Source organism: Podarcis pityusensis (genome assembly GCF_964106645.2).
Source record: "Podarcis pityusensis genome assembly, chromosome: 5".
Taxonomy (NCBI): domain Eukaryota; kingdom Metazoa; phylum Chordata; class Lepidosauria; order Squamata; family Lacertidae; genus Podarcis; species Podarcis pityusensis.
Window position 1 is genome coordinate 21,929,543 of NC_138032.1, and position 23,965 is coordinate 21,953,507.

General features: G+C 41.2%; 1 protein-coding gene across 8 annotated transcripts in view; it reads left to right on the forward strand.

Annotated features, from left to right (window-relative positions):
* Positions 1-23,621, forward strand: part of PLCH1 (phospholipase C eta 1) — a 145,646-nt gene extending 122,025 nt beyond the window's left edge. For 3 of the 8 annotated variants that reach the window (XM_081007709.1, XM_081007711.1, XM_081007714.1), the window contains 10 exons: positions 39-139; positions 3,181-3,360; positions 4,207-4,314; positions 6,424-6,548; positions 8,968-9,052; positions 11,709-11,855; positions 12,492-12,571; positions 16,122-16,181; positions 16,719-17,085; positions 19,477-23,621. In XM_081007709.1, coding sequence (XP_080863835.1) covers positions 39-139; positions 3,181-3,360; positions 4,207-4,314; positions 6,424-6,548; positions 8,968-9,052; positions 11,709-11,855; positions 12,492-12,571; positions 16,122-16,181; positions 16,719-17,085; positions 19,477-21,545 — 3,322 coding nt within the window. In that variant the 3' untranslated portion in view covers positions 21,546-23,621. The remainder of the gene's footprint in view (positions 1-38; positions 140-3,180; positions 3,361-4,206; positions 4,315-6,423; positions 6,549-8,967; positions 9,053-11,708; positions 11,856-12,491; positions 12,572-16,121; positions 16,182-16,718; positions 17,086-19,476) is intronic. The other 5 variants (XM_081007710.1, XM_081007716.1, XM_081007715.1 and 2 more) reach the window with 4 other exon arrangements.
* Positions 23,622-23,965: the final 344 nt, after the last annotated feature.

Sequence of the window (23,965 nt, forward strand, 5' to 3'; positions counted from 1 at the left end):
ATTTAGAAAAAAAATCCCCCTCTTTTACCATTATTCAGCAGGTTGGGTCGGCGGAGAAAAACGATGAAGCTGTGTCGTGATCTTTCTGATTTAGTGGTGTACACCAATTCGGTAGCAGCTCAAGACATAGTTGATGATGGTAAGGCTGTGGGTGAATACTGGGGCACATCCTTTTCCTGCTGTCAAATATATTATTTGCTCCTGTATAAGGAAGTAGCAGGGGGTGCCGGGCACTGCCTAGTAATTCAAAGAAACAAGCAAAGATTTTTAAATGGATAGAGTAATTTGTGAGTTTGGGGATGTGCGGACAAGGCGTTTGCAAAAAAACATAAAAATTGGTGAAAACTACCTCCTCCTCCTTGGAAAACCTCATTCCTAACTGCCACGCCAAATTGGGCAGAACTACACCCAAGTCACATTTGGGCCTGCCATCTTGATTCAAAATGGTGCCTGGTGTCCAAATGTAGACGAAGACCACTGCCCCCACCTCAGGAACCCTTGTGCTGAGTATGGCGGCAATATCTCAATACGTCTGAACCCATAAAGGACAGACAGACAGACAGACAAGCAAGCAGGCAAACTACTTCCCCAAATATATAGTAGATGAGCATATGGGAATTTCTCCTGTGCAAGTTGAGGTGAATATGAGTCACTTGATATTGCCACTATGCTGTTGCACAAATCTTGTTGATTTGTGATCCTTCTGTAGACTTTGAGGTTATAACAATGGGATCTTAGTGGGGGAGTGGTGTGGGTTTAGCTGCTTTGTGCACTGCAATCGCACACTTCTTATTTTTGAGCTTAAAAGTGATGCTCAAGTGCCATCCCAAACATACACCTGGTTCATACAAAAACCCACCCCGCTTTTGTAGTATGAGTTTCTCAGTCCCTCCTTCCTTTCCAGCTTGGCTCCTGCCTCTTCTGCCCCTTCCTGTTTTATGGGCTTATCCCACTCGCTTGCAATGGCTTCCCTCTTCCTCCACTGGAAGGTGGCACAGCTGCATTACAAAACAGGATTGCTTTTCTCACCTTCCTCAGAATCGAAAGCTGTGACAAGTGGTGTCGCCTTCAACATGTAAAAGTGACATGTTCTTTCCACCGAAAGCAGCCTTCAGCGTGTGACAAATGACAAGTTTCTGCTAGGGGATAGACTTTAATTAAGTGGACCTGTCCCTTTATAAGCATTAATTGTGGGGGAAGAAGAGGTTTTAAGCTCCAGGGGTAGTTTTTGTGCTCAGTGTGCTTTTTGTTACGCAGAGAGACACCTTTCTTGATTCAAGCACATTTCAGCCAAGGTTGGCATGTCAAATGCAGATTGGGGTGAAATCATTGCCTATTCCTGACGAGCTTCTTCAGAGAAGTAGTCAAAATCCACCTGGAAACATGCTGACAGCTCTTTCATGGAACAATCCCATCTAGTGAAAATAGTTGGAGTTTTCTGAATTACACAGCGGGAATTTCTCGATTCTCTAATCAGGGCTTTTTTAAAAAAAAGTTTGGTACAAGCAAAACAGAAACATCAAACCTGAGAGTGAATAAATAATTTGGTATCCTTTCCCTCCCCTACAAAAAAAGGGGAAGTGAGTCAATCCTAGAAAAACATGATTGCAGTGAGAGAGTTAAACCCATGCTTAGTTCTTTTTTAGCTGAAATTATAGCCCATATTTCTAGTCCTTATGATTGCACAATTAGGCTTCAAGTTGAGTTTGCATCACCTGGTAAACCTCAGAAGTGTGAGGAGGGACCAAGGTCTGAGACTCAGTATTCTGGCTCCTTCCCTGCCACTTCAGCAAATATTACAAATGTGTTTAATTTTATAATTATTTCAACAGGCCATGAAATCGACTGGGGTTTTTTTCTGTTGCAAAACTTGTTATCTTGATTCAAAATTATGAACATATCTTTTTTGTTAGAAGTGCAGGTTTCATGCAGCTTTGATATTGAGACCGATTTCTTCCAGAAATGTCTTGAGAAATTTGGTCCTGTCCTTTTTTGAATTCTCCACGTGTGCTTAATATATATTCGACTCAATAAAGCCTGTTTGAATGCAGTGCTTTGCAAAGAATAGCACTTGTGGTCCTCTCCCCCCCCACCAATATGTTCATCATCTGAATATTAGATATTCTCCATTTAGATAAATAGCTTTGTATTTGAACATCTTGGAGGAACTAGTCATGACACTGAACATGTGTTCTGTTTGATAATGCAATTGTAGATATGGTTCGAAAATGCCAACTTGAATGGTTACGTATATGAAACTAAACTTATTTCAGTGCCCATTATATTTGGTGAGTGAGGCTATAGCAAACAGCCACCTTGAAACAAAAGGGGGAGTATTTGATTATGTTGCCTTGGTAAATGGCAGCTGTGTTGTCTTCCCATACCCATAGACCATAGCTGTCAACTTTCCCCTTTTCCTGCGAGGAATCCTATTCAGAATAAGGGAATTTCCCTTTAAAAAAGGGAAAAGTTGCCAGCTATGCCATAGACTTCATTTGCCCTTACTGAAAGCATAACATATCATGGCACCATTACATTTGCAGCATGACCCTGACTGTCTGAGATGACTTCTTTTTTTTCTTTTTTAATTAGTTATTAATTACAAAAATAAATAAATAGCTATTTGTTACGAATGAATGCTTTCCACTTGCAGAGCTTTAAATAGTCAAGTCAAATATGCTGCCATTTGCCAAGTCAAGAAAGTGTGTTTTTGGCTGGTCTCTCACTCAGAATTTAAAGTCGTCAAGAAAGGTGAAGGTGTCGGTCCTTCTCCTGTTTCTGAAATTGAGTTTTCACCTTCATTGTCAGGAAAATATTTCTCAATGAGGCCCAGGGCAGCTCGGTAGACAAAGGTGTTCTCATGAGTCTGGAAGGCTTTGATTTCCTCCAGGCCCCCGAGCTGTTTCACCAAAAGAAAGTGTTTCAAGTAAAAAGTGGCCCTGAAGCAACAGATCAGAGGAAATAACAGCTGTTTAAAAATGCACATTTAGAGGGGAGGGGAGGCTTTGAGCATAACTCCTCAAAAGCACATTTATTTCCTAATTGTCCTCAGGCAAACATCAGGCGCAACACTAGTGTGTGTGTGTGTGTGTGTGTGTGTATTTGTGTGCACACAACACCTTTTGTGTCATACTTGACCATATCTTCTTTTCCTTGGTTATTTTCCTTTTCAACATGTAGGATCCGTGGGGAATGTGTTATCCTTCAGCGAGTCGAGAGCACACCAGGTGGTGCAACAGAAGGCAGAGCAGTTTATGCTTTATAACCAGAAGCAGCTCACCAGAATCTATCCATCTGCATATCGGATTGACTCCAGCAACTTCAACCCTTTGGCATATTGGAACGTGGGCTGCCAGCTAGGTGAGTGCTGCAGTGTACACGTGCGAGATATATGCACACAATACCCAGGTGCCCATTGATCTACTTTCACCCCGTTTTTTCAGATGTCCCTATCCCAGCTGCCTGCTTGATGGGGAGGAAGATAAGGGATAAGAGTGTCAGAAAGTTACGAAATGATATTCGCTGTTGCTTGAAACCCTATTGTTAGGAAATTACACCATACTGATGTTTTACCAAACTGCAGTAAAGCATTTTTTAAAACTGGCAAGAGAGAAGGAGGAGGGGGTGTCAGAAAAGAATAGGGATGTCAGAAGGAAGAGGAGAGCTGTTGGAAAGAGAGAAAAGAGGTGTTGGATAGAAATAGGGGGGCGGGGTATGTCCACTTTTGGTTCAGATCTCACCAACTTTTGAGTTTGGCACTACATGCTATCAGCATGTAGCTCCTAACAGATTGCCCCAGAGGGAATGCAGCCTTCAAGAGAAATATATACTTTGTTCATTAAATCCCATTTATCTGCTTAAAATCAAATGCAATTGCATTATGGGGAGGGGGAAAGGGTACAAAACTATTTTATGGGCAGGATCCAGGCTAACTTAGGCTTCAGTCTTAACCCCATTTACCTGAGAGTAAGCCCCGTTGAATTCAATAGGACTTAACCTCTGAGTAGAAATGGTTAAAATTGTAAGTTGAATCTTGTTTTCATTGAAATTAACGAGCCAAGTTAGTCGTTAGATCCCTTTGATTTCAGTAGGGATGAAGCAGCACTAACTTAACTCTGGGTTTATCTTTATGAGCAGAAACCACACAAGGTTTTGTTAGATGCATGTGAAGTTTATGAGTAACACAAGCTATTGCTAATTTCACAGTGGCATTAAACTATCAGTCTGATGGGCGTGTGATGCAGTTGAACCAAGCCAAGTTCAGGATGAATGGCAACTGTGGATATGTCCTGAAACCCCAGCAGATGTGCAAAGGTAGTACCATTCAATGCATTTTAATCCTGTAATGCTATTATACATGCATTATAAGGATGGGAGGCCTGTGGCCTACCAGATATATATATTTTAATATCTATCTATCTATCTATCTATCTATCTATCTATCTATCTATCTAATCTATCATCTATCATCTACACACACTGTTTTTATTTATTTCATGGTACAGAAGATAAATTTTGAGAAAACAATTGTTACAACAGTAAACAACAAGTAACTTGTCATGTGTTAAAGTTTTGTTTGATTGCTCCAAGAGATCACACCACATTTTCCCATGAATGCTGGGTGGATTCCTGCCACAGTCTGATCTGTTTATGTATTCAATAAACATTTGACATATGTTATAAAAGGAATATGGATTGTGTTTGCCCTTTGCCGCTCTCACCTGGCATGTTAATTTCTCAGCCAATGCTATTGACCATACTCTGTTACACCAAGAATCAATGTTCATTCAGCCCATTACCGGTTTTCCAACATCTGGCTATCTCCAAATGAGCAGGAGTTAGTAGAAAGGATAAGAGGTCATGTTTATGATAATCATGAGCAGACGGGATCCTAAGCCCAAGTAGTGCTAGTACAGCGGACATTTCAATCAAGCTTATTTATTTGAAGACAGCATTCCAGAAGCGTTTGATGATGTCACAACACCACCACATATGGAAATATGTACCTTTTGACTGTGCATCCCCTGCAACAATTAGGATTGACTTCCTTAGATATTCAGGATAACCTCACCGGTGTATAATGCCACTGACGCAGACGTTTTAATGAGGCTTCCCTTATTTTTGCAGAAGCAGATTTCAACAGTCTCTCAGACCACAAAGCCATCAAGTTTTCATTTGGTATTTCTAGGTCCACTTCCCATGGCGTTCTGTGTACAATAGATTGCCATATTCTAGTGTTATTAGAGCTTTATAAATTGAGGAAGCCATGCCTATCAGACATTGTTGAACTACAACTCCCTTTATACTTGATTATTGAACATACTGGCTGGGAAATGTAGTCCAACATCTTGAGAGCCGCAGGCTCACCATCTCTATTGTCAACAATCAGGCTGCAATATGTTCATTAATGGCAATAACGACAGTCCTTTGACAGTGATAAATTTCCAGGCAAAGCTGATAGAAATAAAAGAGCTGACTTGTTGAAGGGTGGGGTAGAAGTGCCTAAAATAAGCAATAAAACTTACAGAATCCAATAACCAGAGGAGGATAAATGAACTAAATAATAGAATGGTGGCGAAACCATTGCATTAACTGATTAACACAGGTCTGATCTTTTATCCCACGGCCAGTGCCAGGTTTACGTATAAGCTAAACAAGCTATTGCTTAGGGCCCCAGTCTCTTGGGGGCCCCCAAAAAATTTAAAGGAAAAAACAACAACTGGATGTACATTTCCAAAATATAAGATAAAAAACAAATAAAATAAAACCTACATACAGCAAGAGTGTTTTGTGTTGTGTAGGCTCCTATTTGTTAGGTGCAAATGGCTTTAGATACCTATTAGGTCCATAAATTACCATATACAGCGCTACCTCAGGTTAAGAACTTAATTCATTCTGGAGGTCCGTTCTTAACCTGGAACTGTTCTTAACCTGAAGCACCACTTTAGCTAATGGGGCCTTCCGTTGCTGGACCACGATTTCTGTTCTCATCCTGAAGCAAAGTTCTTAACCCCAGGTAATATTTCTGGGTTAGCAGCGTCTGTAACCTGAAGTGTATGTAACCCGAGGTATCACTGTAGCTTATATTCAACACAAAAAACAGTGACCATTTGTTGTTGACAAAGGACAGATGGACATATAAAGGGTCCCATTACCTTCAGTAGCTTAGGGCCTCATCAGACCTAAATCCTGCCCTGGCCACAGCCAATGAATTGTGTATGTGAAGTACCTGCAGTCATCCAGATTGGCAGGTAAACACATCCCCCAAAGTAAAAGAAGAAAATAATTCTGGGTATGGGGATCATTGCATAGTTGAATTTGTATGTTACTTGTTGACTGCTTGCTTTTATTTAGAAGTGCGTAAGACACGCATAACTCCTTATCTGAAGGACTGTACGCTTTTGTACTCTTTGCACCCTCTAGGGACGTTCAATCCCTATTCTACAGATCCACTGCCTGCTTTCCCTAAGAAGCAACTTCTCCTCAAAATCATCAGTGGGCAGCAGCTACCGAAACCTCCAGACTCAGTGTTAGGAGACAGAGGAGAGGTAAACAATGTTGATGATAGCTTTTGTGGTTTTCCAGGCTCTGAGTATGGATGTGCACATTGCCTACAGTACTTCTTAAGGACATGTGCGGCACACACCTGAATTTTATTCACCCGCAGCTGCTATCTTAGTGTGGGATAAACATCTTATTAATTTATCATTGCGCTGAAGGCTGAATTGTGAAATTCACCATGCATTTCTGTTTAATGATTTAGGGACATATTCCCTGATAGTTTCTAGCTTGGGAGTTTCCAAGCCCCAATAATTTGTATCTTTATGGTTTCATAATGTTCAAAATACAAAGGTGGGGGCTTATGAGGACAGGCATATCTCTTCTGTATAGAGTCAATGCAGCTAGAGAAGGCACCCTGCTCACATAGTCGTCTTTTCTGTTTACTCAACACTTGGCCTCATTACTGCATTTTCTGTTCACCTTTCATGACACATTGGATTGCACCCTGGAGGGACGGAAAGGTTCGTTAATAAAATTTGTCCTCTTGACAGCGTGGTGCGATGAAGCAGCTACTTAACTCTTTAATGTGAAGTACATGTTAGAAAATTGGTGGACTGCCCTCCCTGTTGGAGTGCATCTGTCTCCCTCATTAACATTCAGGAAGAGTTTAAAAACATTTCCGCTCATCCAGGCATTTGGTGGCTGAGAGAAACTGTTCCTGCAAACCTTGTTCAGCTGTGAGCCTATGTCTTCAGAGATGTGTTCAGGTGTTTTTTGATGTTTTTAGATGTTCCAAACATGTTTTTATTTTAGGTTTAATTGCATTGCTTTCTTGCTTTCTCTCCTGGACTCCTTTGGGAGGAAGGGCAAGGTAGAAATTTGAAAAACAAACCAACATAAATAAACATTTTAAGCAACATGCTGATATTTAGAACAGACAAGTGAAACAAATTTCCAATAGTAAAAATAAGAGCTTGGATTATGGCTCTGCAAGATCTCAGGAAGGGAAGTCTATCCTTGGATACTTTGACAGGTTATTTAAGGAACCTGTGACCTTTCAGATGCTGTCTGGATCCAACTCCCATCTACCTCAGCCAGTCAAGGATGGTGTGAGTTGTAGTTCCAGCAACATCAGGAAGACCCCAAATGCTAGTGATGTTAAGAATGTGCTCAAGCACAGAGCTGTGGGCCACAATATTGTCATTGTGAAGGGAGTGTTAGACTTGAGCCCAAAATTGCCTGAAAACATCCTATGCTTGTCTCCAGAATCCTAATGATCTCTCTCAGCCCTTGCTATAAAAGAATTATCAAGACTGCAACAGATGAATCCACATTTTGGCTTCTGAATAAATTCAAACCTCAACTTTTGCTTTTAATTACTTGGTTGTGATCTAATATAATGGAAAATTGTAACCTAATATATTATGCTGGTAGGTCTATAAAATTGCTGTCTTGCGGGCATGCTTTGGAAAGATGAAATAATTATTTGAAATATCATAGAATCATAGAATCATAGAATCATAGAGTTGGAAGAGACCACAAGGGCCATCGAGTCCAACCCCCTGCCAAGCAGGAAACACCATCAGAGCACTCCTGACATATGGTTGTCAAGCCTCTGCTTAAAGACCTCCAAAGAAGGGGACTCCACCACACTCCTTGGCAGCAAATTCCACTGTCGAACAGCTCTTACTGTCAGGAAGTTCTTCCTAATGTTTAGGTGGAATCTTCTTTCTTGTAGTTTGGATCCATTGCTCCGTGTCCGCTTCTCTGGAGCAGCAGAAAACAACCTTTCTCCCTCCTCTATGTGACATCCTTTTATATATTTGAACATGGCTATCATATCACCCCTTAACCTCCTCTTCTCCAGGCTAAACATGCCCAGCTCTCTTAGCCGTTCGTCATAAGGCATCGTTTCCAGGCCTTTGACCATTTTGGTTGCCCTCCTCTGGACACGTTCCAGTTTGTCAGTGTCCTTCTTGAACTGTGGTGCCCAGAACTGGACACAGTACTCCAGGTGAGGTCTGACCAGAGCAGAATACAGTGGCACTATTACTTCCCTTGATCTAGATGCTATACTCCTATTGATGCAGCCCAGAATTGCATTGGCTTTTTTAGCTGCAGCGTCACACTGTTGGCTCATGTCAAGTTTGTGGTCAACCAAGACTCCTAGATCCTTTTCACATGTACTGCTCTCAAGCCAGGTGTCCCCCATCTTGTATTTGTGCCTCTCATTTTTTTTGCCCAAGTGCAATACTTTACATTTCTCCCTGTTAAAATTCATCTTGTTTGTTTTGGCCCAGTTCTCTAATCTGTCAAGGTCGTTTTGCAGTGTGATCCTGTCCTCTGGGGTGTTAGCCACCCCTCCCAGTTTGGTGTCATCTGCAAATTTGATCAGGATGCCCTTGAGTCCATCATCCAAGTCGTTGATAAAGATGTATTTTCTGTTTCCAAAAATGTCTCAAGCAGATAATTGATCCATTTGTTGAGGTGGAAATTATTGGGTTACCGGTCGACTGCTGCAAAGACCAGACCAGGGTGGTGGATGACAATGGTAAGAGGCTGCAAGCTATATGTATGTTTGTTATATGCAAGCCGTAAGTGTTGTCAGGAGGGATTGATTGTAAAACTGCTCTGGAAAAAATGTAGCTTTGTGAGGAGAATGGGGGTTTCCTAAGAGCTCTCAGCAACCTTAACAAACCACAGCTCCCAGAATTCTTTGGGTAAAGCTATGACTGTTTAAAGTGATATCATATTGTTTTAAATGTATGTTATGAGTGTGGCCTTAATAATGTTCCTTCAGTTATTCAATTTCTCCTCTCCTGCCAATTTCAGTTCCCCATTACTACTGGGCATATGTGATTAGCCTTATTTTTATATCATCTCAGTACTTTTCCATTATTCAAGACACTTGCCATTTTGCCTATATTCTTCTGCCTCTGGTATCAGTTCTTCTTTGCCCCCTATTTTGGCTAAGCCTCCACCTGCAAATTTATGGTTTGCACTTCTTTATTGTGAAATTTGGCTTGTTCTTTCTGCCAGCAACAATGAGCGCTTTTGAAATCAGAATATCAAGCGCAGTTTTCCAGAATGAGCTGGAGTCTTATATATATCCCATGCTACCACTAATTAATATTAAGCAATTGAATGTGTTGCTTCGTGAAGATTCATCAGAGCCCTCCAGAAGGGACTGCCCAAAGGTTAAGTTATCGCTAAGCACAAGTTATGCGGACAGAATCTGATGTTCGTTTTAGCAGATATGATCACAGTATGAATGACAAGCCACAGTTGTTATAAAGAGTAGGCTCAAATTCTGTAGATAATGAGAAGGTTAGAGAATGGGTTAAAAAAAAATCCTTCTTATCAAGAGTTATGGAAGAGGGCAGGGCCAAGCAATTACTTAATTTCTGTCACAATGGACAGGAAGCGACAGCACTGAAAATTTGTGTTAGCTAACACAATACTCAGAAACAGCCATTCAGAAGAGCTAACAAAAATGTCATGTTATTCATTGAATGGCTATTGATTTCCTCATCACTGCTAGTGTCAGGGTAAGAAATAATTGCTTGTCCTCCTGCTCTATCAAGCTTTGGAACTACCTTTTGGTAGATGGCCTTATTTTCACCCCTGAACTTTCAACTTTCTCTTTTCTGTTGGAATAGCAACTTAAAGAGGTCACTTCTCCTTTTCTTGGTCATTGCATTTCATTCATTTTATCAGGGAACATATTAAAAAAAAGGAGAGAAAGAAGCATGTCAGTGGATTTCTTGTTTGTTTGAGTTGAAGTCATCTATAGCATCAATACTGGGCATCCTCCCCCCCCCCAAATATTTATTTTATAACACAACTAAACAACACAAACAGAAAAACAAACAATACAAATTCTTGTCCTATCCTTATTTTTTCTAAACATTGTTAGGTGAGCTTCCCCAAGTCCCCCCTATCTGATTTTCATTTTACCTCATCTTTAGCAGTTTACATATAATAATTTCTAACCATTTTTAAAATCACGCTTACTTTTACCATAAAAATCTTCACATTTTATCACTTACAAATACTATTTTAAAATATGCTATCTTCTACTTCTAACCCTACAGCCTATATCCACTTCCAAAGCTATTATAAGATTTAAATATTAACATATTTTTTCAAATATTCTTTAAACTTCTTCCAATCTTCTTCCACCGTCTCTTCTCTCTCAGAGTCTCCCAGTCAGCTCGGCAAGTTCCATATAGTCAATACTGGGCATCCTGTGGCTGGGCCAGCCTTAGGCATTATTTGGCCCCAAGATTTGGTCTGCTCCCTGTCCCACTGTGGTTCCAATCCTGTCCCCTTTGTATTTGTATTTGTGGGGGAAAGGGGATGCAACTTCTCATTCCATGCAGACTGACACTGTGCACTTAACCTCTTTATGTTAGTTGGGTACTTACTGGAGTGTTTTTGAGCATTGTGGGAATGGACTAGTTGAACTTTCATCTTGGCTCCTGTTGCTAGAATTGACCTGAGACCACAGGCTTTTGCCCAAGCTCAGAAATGCTCCAAAATGCCCATGGGTTGTGCACACAAGCGCCACTCCTAATGTATGAGTGCGCATTGTCAAACCCACTCATATCAACAACCTTCTCATGTTGAGTGGGAAATGTTTGACATGTGACGAGGTCTCCTGTTCAGGCACAGCCCCGGAGCAGTGTCTGATGCTACATGATAATACTTGGTGGGTACTGACAGCAATTATGGAGTAACAGCATATTTCAAAAAATTGCATAGTGTAAAAGAGAACGCAATTCGCAAGTAGTATAATTTGTGAATTGACCTTTAGTGCCTCACATTGCATCTGTTTTTCTTGCCTCAATTTGGCCATGCACCAGTGTCAAGGAACAGGCTTATAAACTTAAAAAAAGTAGATGATGTACTGATATACTGTAATGCGCAAACTTTATTACAAGTGTCCATGAGGCTTTAAACTGGTGGGTGAAATTACCTCTATTTTTGAATGGAAGGCAGGATAACAGGAATTGCCAATTTCTGTATTCTTTGGGGACGCCGTAATTTTCAGGTACTAGACTAGGGGCTGGAATAACCCAACACAAAGTAAGACACCCCTTGGGCTTTCGGCGTAGACTCATTCGGTGGTTTGTTAACAGGGCGAGTACTTAGATGACTTGTTTCTCTTCCTGCACTTGACTACTTGTATTCTCTGCTCCTTACAGGGTTTAATCCTGTGTGGGAAGAAACTCTCACTTTCAACATCCACATGCCCGAGATAGCATTGGTTCGGTTTCTTGTTTGGGATCATGATCCAATCGGCCGAGACTTTGTTGGACAAAGGACTGTCGCCTTCAGCAGCCTTATGCCTGGTTAGTGCCTCTGCTTACGTATCTTTGATAGGCTGGCACTATGGGTGAAATTACAACATGTCTCAGCCTATGCTGGTGCTGTAAGTTTGTGGGATTGGAAGGGGGGGCCTCTAACTAGGTTTCTTTTCTGCTCATGAAGCTTGAGATGTGGGGTTTTGTTGGAAAGAAGGATATGCATTGGCAAACAAGGAAAAACAGCAGTCTACATCAGAGTAGGAAGCCGAGGCAAGTCATTATGTGTGGCAGACTTTGTGACCAGGACTGAGTGGGGATTCTTGCAACTGATGTCTTTGACGGCCATTTCCCTAGTCCTTCTGTCCCTGGACATTCAGGCTATGCTGCAGACATTTGCGCCTAGACTAGTTGTGCCTAGACTGGAGTGCAATCTTTTTCTCTGGGATGTGGACATAGCCATTATTGCTTGTGCCTTTACAACCTTGAAAAGCACAGACTTCACATTTTCTGCCTAATGTCTCATGTACAAAAGGGAAGGTAGAGTAAGCCCAAGCCTCATCATTGTCTTGTCTTATCCTCAGCCACCTAAAGCAGGCCTGTATGCCATATATTAACATGCATAGCTTGGTGTGGTAGCATTTGACATATCAAATACTAATTGCTGGTTTCCACTTCCACCAGGCTACCGTCATGTTTATTTGGAGGGACTGACTGAAGCTTCTATATTTGTTCATGTAACAATCAATGAAATTTATGGAAAGGTAAGGGGGAGTTGTTGCCGTTTTGCAGCCTACAGTGTGGTCTTCCGGATTTGTTGGCTTTATTCTCAGGACCCCAAGGGCCACCTTTCTCCATATGAACCAACCCAGACCCTGCAATCACCATCTGAGGCCCTTCTTCATGTGTCTCCTCCATGAGAGGTCCAGAGGGTGGCAACATGAGAACGGGCTCCCTATTTGTGGAATGCTCTTCCCAGGGAAGCTGGCCTGGCACCTTCATTACATAGGTTTAGGCACCAGGTGAAAATGGTTCTCTATAACCAGGCCTTTATCTGATTAGCATTCTATAACCCTTTAAATATGCTTATGGGAGTGGTAGTTATCGGTTTGTTTTTGTTTCATTATGTATTTTGCATTCCTGTTTCGTATTTTTATTTCGTGAACCACCCTGTGATCTTCAGATGAAGGGCAGTATACTAATTTAATAAATAATAATTTAAATATTAAAAAATTCGTGTTGAGAAACATAACATATAATGAACGGTGATGAATCTGGGAAATAAAATATACCAGGCCATGTTCAACTTTCAAGACGCTGCAGTCTACTCCCACTATAAAAAAAACTGGCAGTGATCTACCCATTGGATTGAGTGATCAACTGCGATCAACTACGGACCCCCCCGATCAACCAGTAGATCACGATTGACCTGTTGGACATCCCTGAAATATACCATGCCTCTTCTCTAATGGAGCCCTCAGGGCAACTTCCAACATTATTCCACGCAGGTGGTAGAAGAAAGAGTAGCATATTAAAAGAATATGGCGTAAAATTGCAAAACAAGCAGTAAACGGAACGTTAGGGTTTTTTTATTATTAGAAAACAAGTTACCCATTTTTAATGTATGTGATCCTGTCTCTAATGTTTGCCATATCTTCCCACCCCCACCCCAAACATAAAAACATAAGAACAGTATTTCTGGATCAGGCTCAAAGTCCATCTGGTCCAATATCCTGTTTTGACCATCCATGAATGAGTTGCTTAGTTCACTACCGTGCTTCCAAAGTATACATTATTATTTAAAAGTCAGTGTCTGTAGCTCCTCTTCAGCTGTGGGGATCCATGGGCTTTGCTAATTTGCTAGTTAGTCCTATCCCCTAGATACTGCTGTGTGTCATCGGTCTGAAGTCGGCCCATGCCTTGCCCCAACTGTAATGTTCCAGCTTCCCTAATAAATTAATTAATTTTCCTTATCTCTGTTTGCGATCACTGGGGGAGCCAGTTCAATGGTTTGCAAGACTGGGAAGTGACCCTCAGCAGGAATTCACTTTTTTTCTGAGAGAAGAGTGTTCTATGGCATTTGTTTCTCATCTAAATACTGAATATAGTTATATATTGCAGCAGTTTTAATTGGGGTTTTGGTTTAGTTTTTAAAGGTAATTGATTTTCTTTTGAGGTTGAGTTTGGATGCATCTTAATTAAAAGCTGCTGCTATTCCATTTTGTTTCAGAAGATGGGAGATTTACAAACTTGCTCCAAGTTTTAAAATGGCAAAAAGTCATCTTCATGAATCAAGCTTTTTCATAATTTCTGCCTTGGGTGTTTTTTCCGTTTTTTTCATGTGGATGAATATTTTTTATAGCTGAGGGGCTGTAGCTCAGCTGGAGAACCAATGCTTTTCATGCAGAAAGTCCCAGATTCAACCCTGGCAAATTAGATTAGGCTGGCAAAGCCTGCAGAGTTGCTGGCAGTCAGTGCATGCAATACTGAGCTAGGTGGACCAGTGGCATGATTGAATATAAGGCAGCTTGCTACTAGCACTTCAAGAATCCTTATAAGATCGTGACACAATCAGAGAAATGCAAAGTGGTGAATTAACGGAAAGGATTTTTAAAATGAGAAAAGGGATTTTTTCTATCAATATTTTTCATACCAATTACTATATCAGTAAGTTGGGATTTGGGGACTTGATTTTTTCCTCCCAGTACTAGGCATCAGTCCAATAAAACCCACCAGTGTCTATTATCTTCTTGCTTAAACGTTCCAGTGTTTCTTTTGACAGAAGGCTGAATGCATATTTTATGCTCAGCTCATATATTTTAATGAAGGTCACACCATTAATAACTGGATGCAATTTAGTGAGCACTGGTAGGTCAAACTAAGAGTCTTAGTCTGCCTCACAGGAGGAGGCACGCCTGTAACAGAAGCCTGGAAACCATGTCATCCAGCTACAACATTAGAGTACAAAATCCTCTTTCCCCAATAGCTCCAGACAAGTACCTTTACTCAAGCACCTATATAGATTTTCTTCCAATAGCTGCATTTAGATGTAACAATAAACAACCTCCGCCTTCTTGAGTGAAACCACAAGGAGGAGACTGGAAGCGTTTGCTTCTGTTTTCCCACAGTCCCCCCCCCCTTTCATTTTATCAAAACCTTGACAAATTGTGGTTAATCTTAATTATGTTTTACTGAAACAAGTCCCCTTTGAACCTTGGTTTTATGGTTCTGACTTATTTCAGTGAATCCTAAGTTAAGCACAGTTTAGGGTTTGATGTAATTCTAAACTGTGGTTAAATCATAGGAAGAGGTGGGCAAATGAGTTAACCCAAGGCTCACCTAGGCTCATCCCTATAACAACAACCATGGTTTATTGTTACAACTAAATACCTGCTATGAGTCAGGCACAAGTGATCTCTGTCCTTCCCAGCTTCATAATATGAAATCATCAATTTGTCTTTCACTCTCAGTGGGTAAGGAGAGCTAGAGATTACTTGATTTACTGTGGCATGCAGTTCCTGCAGACTTCCCTCCAGATGTTGTTGATGATTATAGATGCCTACAACTCCCACAACCTCTGATTGTCACCCAAGCTGGCTTGGGTGGATGGGAGCTGGTGTCAAACAACATCTGGAGGGCCTGGCCTACTGTACCTGTTATAGGTTTACTATTGGAACCATAAAAATTGCCAGCTATTACTTGATGCCCTTCAGGACTGCAAGATAGTTCTGCTCTATTCTCATTAAACCAGATTTTAGACAATGGAATTTTGAGTTTAGACCCATTTATCCACCTTGCTTGGTCGACGTGGTTTATTGTCAAATAAAACAGTGTTTGTTTGGTACAGTGAATTTATGGCTGCTGTTGATTGGCACACCCTTCCTTCCCTTTTATGTTTCTCCCCTGTCTACCTAGAGCTTGAGGCTGCTGCTTTTTATTCCTTGTTACCCAAATCTTGTGGCTTTGAGTAACTCTGTTTTCCCTGGCACATCCTTGCTTGGTGGAGATTCCTTTATTGTTGCTGCATGGACATAGAACTTTGGCACATTGTCTCAGGGCTTATTTTAAATAGGTGATGTATAAATGGGTGTTTAGAAGCCAAATATCTTTACCAGTCTCTAGTTCTGAGGAGTTAAAACGTGTAGATCACGGGTTATAGCCAGATGTCCAGGTCTGATGGAATCCAACAGCATCCGAGAGAGCCATGTTGGCTACCCATAATTCTGTGACAAACACGATGTATCATGTTGTTTTCAATGTGACCAAATTAATGGAAATTTAGCCCATCATTCTGTGCCTTTCTTTGCCTTTCAGTGGAGTCCCTTAATCCTCAACCCCAGTTATACTATAATGCACTTTCTAGGAGCCACAAAGGTAGCTTTTATTTAGCATGCCACTTCTGCACTTGCTGGGCGCTGATCGTCCTTTTTTAAAAGGAGACACCCCTAACCGCATGATCCGTTAACTGCTGTGTCACTTCATTTCCCATCAAGCGTTTGAAACCTTGGCCTGCTGCTGCTGCTTCGAAGTGGCCCATGTCATAAAATGCTCCTGGGCCCAGGGCAGCTTCTCACCCCAGGACATTTCTCGCAAGCTTGTCATGTGTGATTAGGAGGCCTCTCATAAAACTCCTCTGCTATCATGGCAGGCTGCCTTCCTGACAGAGAGAAATCTCCTCATACATGCATGAACTCATGGCGAGCAGTGCCTGCTTTCTCCTCAGCTGACCAGGTGTGGACTTGCTTGGCTTGATCACTTTGTTTGTTTGCTTGCTTGGGATTCTTCTCCATTCATCGCCCAGATAATGTACACAAGCAGCTGTTTAGAAATGTGTTTTTGTGTGGAATAGGCCACATTTTCAAAAAAACGGTAGTATTTCCCTCCTTTCCGTTCTCTATTCTTCTTTTTTAGAACAAGCAACTGATAGGACTCCGAGGGCTCTTTCACAAGAACCCCAAGCATAATTCTGTGGAAAACAGCGCTAATTATATCCGGAAAAGGTCGATTGGGGAACGTATTCTTCGACGCACTGCCAGCGCGCCAGCAAAGGGCAGGAAGAAGAGCAAAATGGGGTTTCAGGAAGTGACGGAGCTTAAGGAGAGTGTGTCTGAGGCAACCAATTTGAAAGAGAAGGAAGAGATCCTGAGGCGTACGAGTAGAAGCTTGCAGGCACGTCCCATCTCCATGCCAGTTGACAAATACCATCTGGTGGGCTTGCCATCACCAGATCCAGAGGCACCTCCTGTTGCTGACACCACCAAAACCGAAAATACTTCTGGTAAGTTCCTTCTATAGAGGCCTCATAAATGCTTCTTCAAAATATATACATGTATTCAAGCTTTCATGGATTCCGACTCTTGATTATTATTATTATTTTTGGTAATAGTTGCACTTTTACCTAGTTTCTAGGAAACCTTGCTGAATGTTGTTTCTATTTTTTATTTAATGTAAAAATGTTAAATCCTATTGCCCGTGGTGTCAGAGAGAAAATCCTCAACATATCATAGGCATAGGTATAGGTGAACCTTAAATTATCCATACGAGAATAAATTCAGTATCAAGCTGTGGGACAGCAAATGGGCTTTATTTATTTTTCTTTCCTGGTATATCTAACCTCTGATAACCGCAGTAGCCATAAATGATTAGATTCTGCTTATTTCTTACTCATTTAGAGTTACAACAAACGCAAGAGTAAGGAATATCTTGGAAATACACCAGCATTTCTATCAGCTTTAGTGGTTTTTAGTTTTTATGAGACGTGGGTGGCGCTGTGGTCTAAACCACTGAGCCTCTTGGGCTTGCCGATCAGAAGGTCGGTGGTTCAAATCCCCATGACGGGGTGAGCTCCCGTTGCTTGGTCCCAGCTTCTGCCAACCTAGCAGTTCAAAAGCACACCAAAAAAGTGCAAGTAGATAAATAGGTACCACTCTTGCAGGAAGGTAAACGGCGTTTCTGTGCGCTGCTCTGGTTTTGGTGTTCCGTTGTGCCAGAAGTGGCTTAGTCATGCTGGCCACATGACCTGGAAAAACTGTCTGCGGACAAACGCCGGCTCCCTTGGCCTAAAAGCGAGATGAGCGCCGCAACCCCAGAGTCGTCTGCGACTGGACTTAACTGTCAGGGGTCCTTTACCTTTACCTTTAGTGGGTATGCCACTGTGGTGACTATTCCTGGAGCAAGATAGCTTGACCACAATAGTCAAAAGTATTCATACCTTCAAGACGAGATGGCAAAAATGCACTCTCTGTGAGGCTTTGTTTGCCGTTGGCCTGGAAGCTGCCACATAATTGTTGACAGAAGTGAGATACCTCCAGCATATTATACCTCTGTTCAAAGGTGTGCACAGGCTGCCCATTGGTTAATGGAACGGGCTCAAGATTTTGCTATTAGTACATAAAGTCCTTAATAGCTAGAGACCAGTTTACTCGACAAATTGCCTTGCCCCAGCCACTTTCATCTGTGGAGTTTGCGCTTCCTTGGCGGTTTTTAAGCATAGGTTGGACGGCCATCTGTCAAGGATGCTTTAGCTGAGATTCCTGCATTGCAGGGGGTTAGACTGGATGACCCATGGTCCCTTCCAGCCCTAAGATTCTATGTTTCTAAGTGCCACATGATGCCCATTCTGCATCTGCTAGGTGTTGAAATTTCAGTGTGGCAGCATCAGTGACTTCTCTATATTGTTTTAGACACCTGCTAAAACCTTTTATTTTATTTAAACAAGCCTATATAATTTATTATTTGTTTTACATTTTGCTGATTTTATCCATTTACTGTTGATAATTATTTTATATTAATGTTTATTGCTTGCAGATTTTTTTTTTAATTAAGCAGCTAAAGTTTTTCTAAATATAAATAAATAAAGGGAGGCCTTGACCCTTGTAAACCTTGGCATGGTCAAACTTTTGTTCAAACCCTCTTCTTTTTGCTTATCCAACAGTCAGGTGCTTTTAAAAAATAAAAATCCATACACAGGAAATTGGAAAAGGTCCCTATATAGCTTTACTAACTCTAGAGGTAATAGGTTCCAATATCTGTGACCCTACTGTGTCATTGAGACAATATGCCTGTTTCATGGCAGTCTTGAAAGCGTTTTAATCTGACATCACTCTTCAGTTCCTAGAATTATAGATATGCAGAAATAGCGAGAAACAAAATGTACCAGTGAAACTGAAAAGGAAAAGTCACTTTCTTTTCATGAAAGCCAGATGCTTGTCTGAGGCCACTATGCATGGGAGTCCAGGATTTGGACGTGTAATTCAAGAATTTTGATAAGCATGCCTCTTGTTTGCAGATGGTGTTTTAACAGAGCTGTTTTGTTCTGTCTTTGTTTGCCATGCTTCTGTATAGTACAAATCTGAATAGGAACCCAGCTTAAGGTAATGGTTATGGTACCTCATTGACATTCTTTGCAACAAATATTACATCACGCCCGCAGTGATGTAATGAAACATTAAAGAAAAGCTTCAATGAAGTGCTATATATTTTCTCATTTCCTCATATCACATGAATAATTTGTACTAAACTTGCACAATCCCATAATTAAGTCCTTTCACAATTGTGATCGATTTTTACATTCTCCATTTACCTATTCCAAGACAAAATGTAGCCATAAACAGGTGGGTGAGCATCTTCCTAACCACTGTTTTTGTGTTTTGTTTTTAAATTGATATAGCAAAAAGTAAAAAAGCTACCAAAGAGGACCAACCACACCTGAAAGAAGCAGTCACCTCTTCTCCTGAGAAAGATTTCTCTTTTGCAAAGTTTGCGTCTCCGTTTAAAAGAGAGGCCATCGAAGCTGGCATTTATGTGAGCTCACCTGTGTATGAAAAGCCGGAAAGCCTAGACTTTGCCATTGGGATAGCTGAAACCTATTTTTCCACAGAGTATTGGAAAAGCAATCTTTCCAGCGAGTCTGTTCACCCAAAGGAGGAACCTGAAAAGGACAAGAATGAAGGTATATGTTGCATGGGTCAAAAGATGTTGAATGATGCTCTGTTTTGCAAAGAGAGAGAACCAGTAGCTGGGAATTCTCTTTCTCCAGGACATCAAGAAGTAACCAGCATTAGATCTCATGCAGTAGTAAATAGTACTATAACCAATTCCCCACTACCTGATGTATCTTCACCTACTTGTAGTGATGTCCGTGACTTTCATTCCATAGCAGCCATACAAGATAGTGACATTTCTCATCTGATCAGTGAGGTCTCTTTAGCAGATGAGAGTGATGTGGGCAGTTCTGTCTCAGCATTGATAGGACAGTTTGATGTCACAAATGACCAAACTAATTTGACTGTTGTTCCAAGTCCTCCTGGAATTAGCAAAAAGATTGACAATAGGAAGCCTGCACATGTACCACATATGTCTCCAAGTCATCAGAATACATCTTTTGACCAAAAGTCTCCCAGTGTAATGCCAATCGGATCAGCACCAAAAATTACTATGATATCAACCCCTCAGACAACAGAGTGTTCGCTGTACACAATTATCCATGAGGCCTCTCTTTCTCCAGCCTCTCACCAAGCATCAATTGGCAAACCACCTTGCAAGGACACAAAATATGTTGCAGAAGATACCTGTCCAGTGTTTTCTTGCATTTCACCTGGGCTAAGTGCAAACGCTAAAAGGAAGTGTGGAGCCAACTGGAACTCTCTTAGCAATAGCAACTCTTGCATCTCAGACAGCTCAGATTTGGAACATACAATAGTTGTCCCTTTCACTTGTGTAAATTCTACAGGCAGCAGCCTAATGGAAGTTGATGGAGAGCTGCAGGACCTCTTGATAACTGCCTATGAATATAAGAGAGAAGATATGAGCCAAGTTGCTTCTCCTCTGAAACTTAAACATAATCAGGACACTCTGTGCTATGACAGTTCAGTCTGCAGAAACCTAACCAGCGAGCATCTCTCCAACACTAACCTACTTGAAGAGTTCAAGTTCAGGAGCAAGAAGAACCAATATCTTCCTTACCCAGAACACCAGTGTGTTGATCTTTTGTACAATAATTATTTGCACATTTCAGACACCCAAAATGAATTGTTGAACATCTCTCCAACAGGTAACATGGAGAACTCTCCTGCTCTTAAGAATTCTCTGCCTTCTCCCTCGGCTCAAAAACAACCAAGTCCTTGTAAATCCAAGAGCCTTGGAGACTTAACATCAGAAGACATCTCGTGCAATTTTGAAAGCAAGTACAAGTATATCAGCAGAGGTTTCATTACATCTGGCATGAGAGACAAGATGGTGACTGCTCTGAAGGCTAAGAAACCACAGGCTACAGATTCCCTGACAGAACAGTTACGAAAGCTAGTGTCCTTTGATCAGGAGGACAGCTGCCAGTCATTTTGTAACAAGCAGGATGACGATTGCCCTAAAATGTTGGTGAGAAAACTGTCATCCAGGAGTCAGAGCAGAGTGAGAAACATTGCTAGTCGCGCCAGGGAGCGACAGGAAGCCAATAAGCAGAAACTTTCTAACGCTAGCAGTAATGTAGCAGAGGTAGTCCTTAGAAATAAGCCTCTTGTACCTCCTCACATTATCAACAGACATTCCACTGGCTCTTATATAGCAAGCTATCTGGATAACTTCAATACGGACAATCTGGTGGACCGAGGGGTTCCGGAGGGTGCATGCACATCATTGCGCTATGGGTACCATGACCGGTTTTATACAGATGATTCTCTTTTAGAGACCAAGCCAAGCGAAGACGATAAGCCAGAGATCTATTTTCTCCTGAGACTGTAAATTGTATAAATGTACATCTCCATTGTTTACAAGCTTTCTCACAGAATGAAAGATGATCCGTAAGCAACGTAGCCATTAGCATTTAAATGACTCAGAAATGTATTCTTTTCGCTACTGTTTGAGCCTTGTCATGAATTAATGTGTCCATTGCCATCACAGTTGATGTAAATAGATGTTGTAAAACTTTATGTACTTGGTCTTTTCCCTCATTTTTTAAAGAAATCATACACAAAAATAGTTGTTTGCATGACATAAAATACAAGAGGTCCTGATGTGCTGTATTTGAAATGCTTGTACAATAGAATTTGGTATGGCTATTGATTACCACAAAATGCTGCACTCAATACGTTTCTTCCCTCTTTTGTCTCTAACATTTGGCTGCTTCTAAGGAATTTTAGAGTGGTTTATTATCTCCACGATGTTCCCTCCTTTGAACCTAATCACACAGCTTTTTAATTGATACCATTCTCATCAAATAAATTAAATACACCTGTATTTATTAGAGAGTGATCATGCTAATAGTAAGCACACCGAGGCAGTGCTGCTTTACACTAGTGAAAGGGATGATAGGGACACACATTTTGAATTCCAAATGTTGAAACAAAGGTTTTGAATTTTCAAGTACAAATTTCAGATTTTTTTGGGGGGGGGGAGTAAAGGTAGCAAACTTGAAAGCCTTGCTTCATTGGCAGAAGGGAAAGAAAGCTGACATGCCAGTGGCATGTCTTGAAATATGCATTAGGATGTGAAGTTTGGGTTTCAGGATTCGATTTGTTTTTTTTTGGGGGGGGGGGGTGAAAAAATGGCCTCAGTCATACTACCATTTGTGCTTCCAAAGCACTGGCCTGCTTCTCTTGTGCTGAGACTCTCACTTGTCTTTTGAATCATGTGTTCTGTTTGCTATCTTTGTTTCAATCTGCACTTCAGATCTGTCTGCCATTGCTGAGTTGTAGCTCTAAAGAGTGACTTTTTACATTGGGGTGGCTAACTTCTGGAGTTGTTGTTGCTGAACTACAACTCCCATCATCCCTGATAATTGACCATACTGGTTGAGACTCATGCGAGTGGTAGTTCAGCAACATCTGGAAGGCTACTGGTTGTCCATCTTTGTTTTACATGAACCGAGAATCATGTTGATTTGTTTCACATGTCTATATATCAGTATTGGATATCTGCCTGTTTTGAAACCAACAGTTGATAAAACATCTTCCTTACCCTTTGAGTGCATATCCTCTTAAGTATTATATAGGTTCAGTCTTCCCACATTGGTTGCCTGACTGTGGAATCTGATCTCATTGAACTAGAGAGTTTGGATTTGCTATCCCACTTTATCACTACCCGAAGGAGTCTCAAAGCAGCTAACATTCTTCTTTCCCTTCCTCCCTCACAACAAACACTCTGTGAGGTGAGTGGGGCTGAGAGACTTCAGAGAAGTGTGACTAGCCCAAGGTCACCCAGCAGCTGCCTGTGGAGGAGCGAGGAAGCGAACCCAGTTCCCCAGATTACGAGTCTACCGCTCTTAACCACTACACCACACTGGTGTAGTGTTTTAATCCTGCCCAGTCATACATAGTTAATTAAATACTAGGGTATTTCTAAGGGTAACACCAAGTTCCAAAATATTGTGCTTGTATTTGTGACTAGATAAACAGTACTGCAGCAGCATCTAGTGACAGAAACCAAACACTGGATGATCAGGAAAAGGGGGAGTGGCTGCATCCCATTCAAACATTCCTTGAAACTCGGGTGATCCAAGCACAGAGGCCCAGTGCAGATGTGACATTCCTGATCCTCTGATCATGGTGTGTCACAGACTTTCTTCCTTTCTGTCTGATTTCCCACCTTCTCTTCTGTGTTTTCCTTTGACCATGGCATGATATTACAATTGCATCACAGGTAGCCATGGTTAACATCAAGATTACCCATGTCACCAGTGTTTGGAATCAGGGTTGGTGGGTTTTCCAAACCCAGATTTCAATGGAATCTAGCTCATGTTAACCATGGTTTAAATTGATGCAATTGCAACAATTGTGTTGCTTTACTCAACTATGTAAAGTTTTGGGGGGTTTTCTTGGGGTGGGAGGGAAGGGTTGAAAGGAAAAACAGAAGCCAAAAAAGTTTGTCATTAAAACCTACCTAGGATTTATAAGATTTATCATAGCTTCCCTTTCTTTTCCAATAGAAGCTTTTTCACATTTCTCTGGGATCTGTTAGATACCCATCTCTGATAATCATAAAGGTGAAGATGATGCAAACCTTGGGCTGCATACTCACCATTCATTTAAATCACATGACTTCCCCCCCAAAGAATCCTGGGGACTGTTTAAGAGTGATGGGAACTGTAGCTGTGTGAGGGGGAACCTGCAGTTCCCTGGATTATTTGTGAAGATTGTGTGGTTTAAATGTATGGCCTGTTTGCC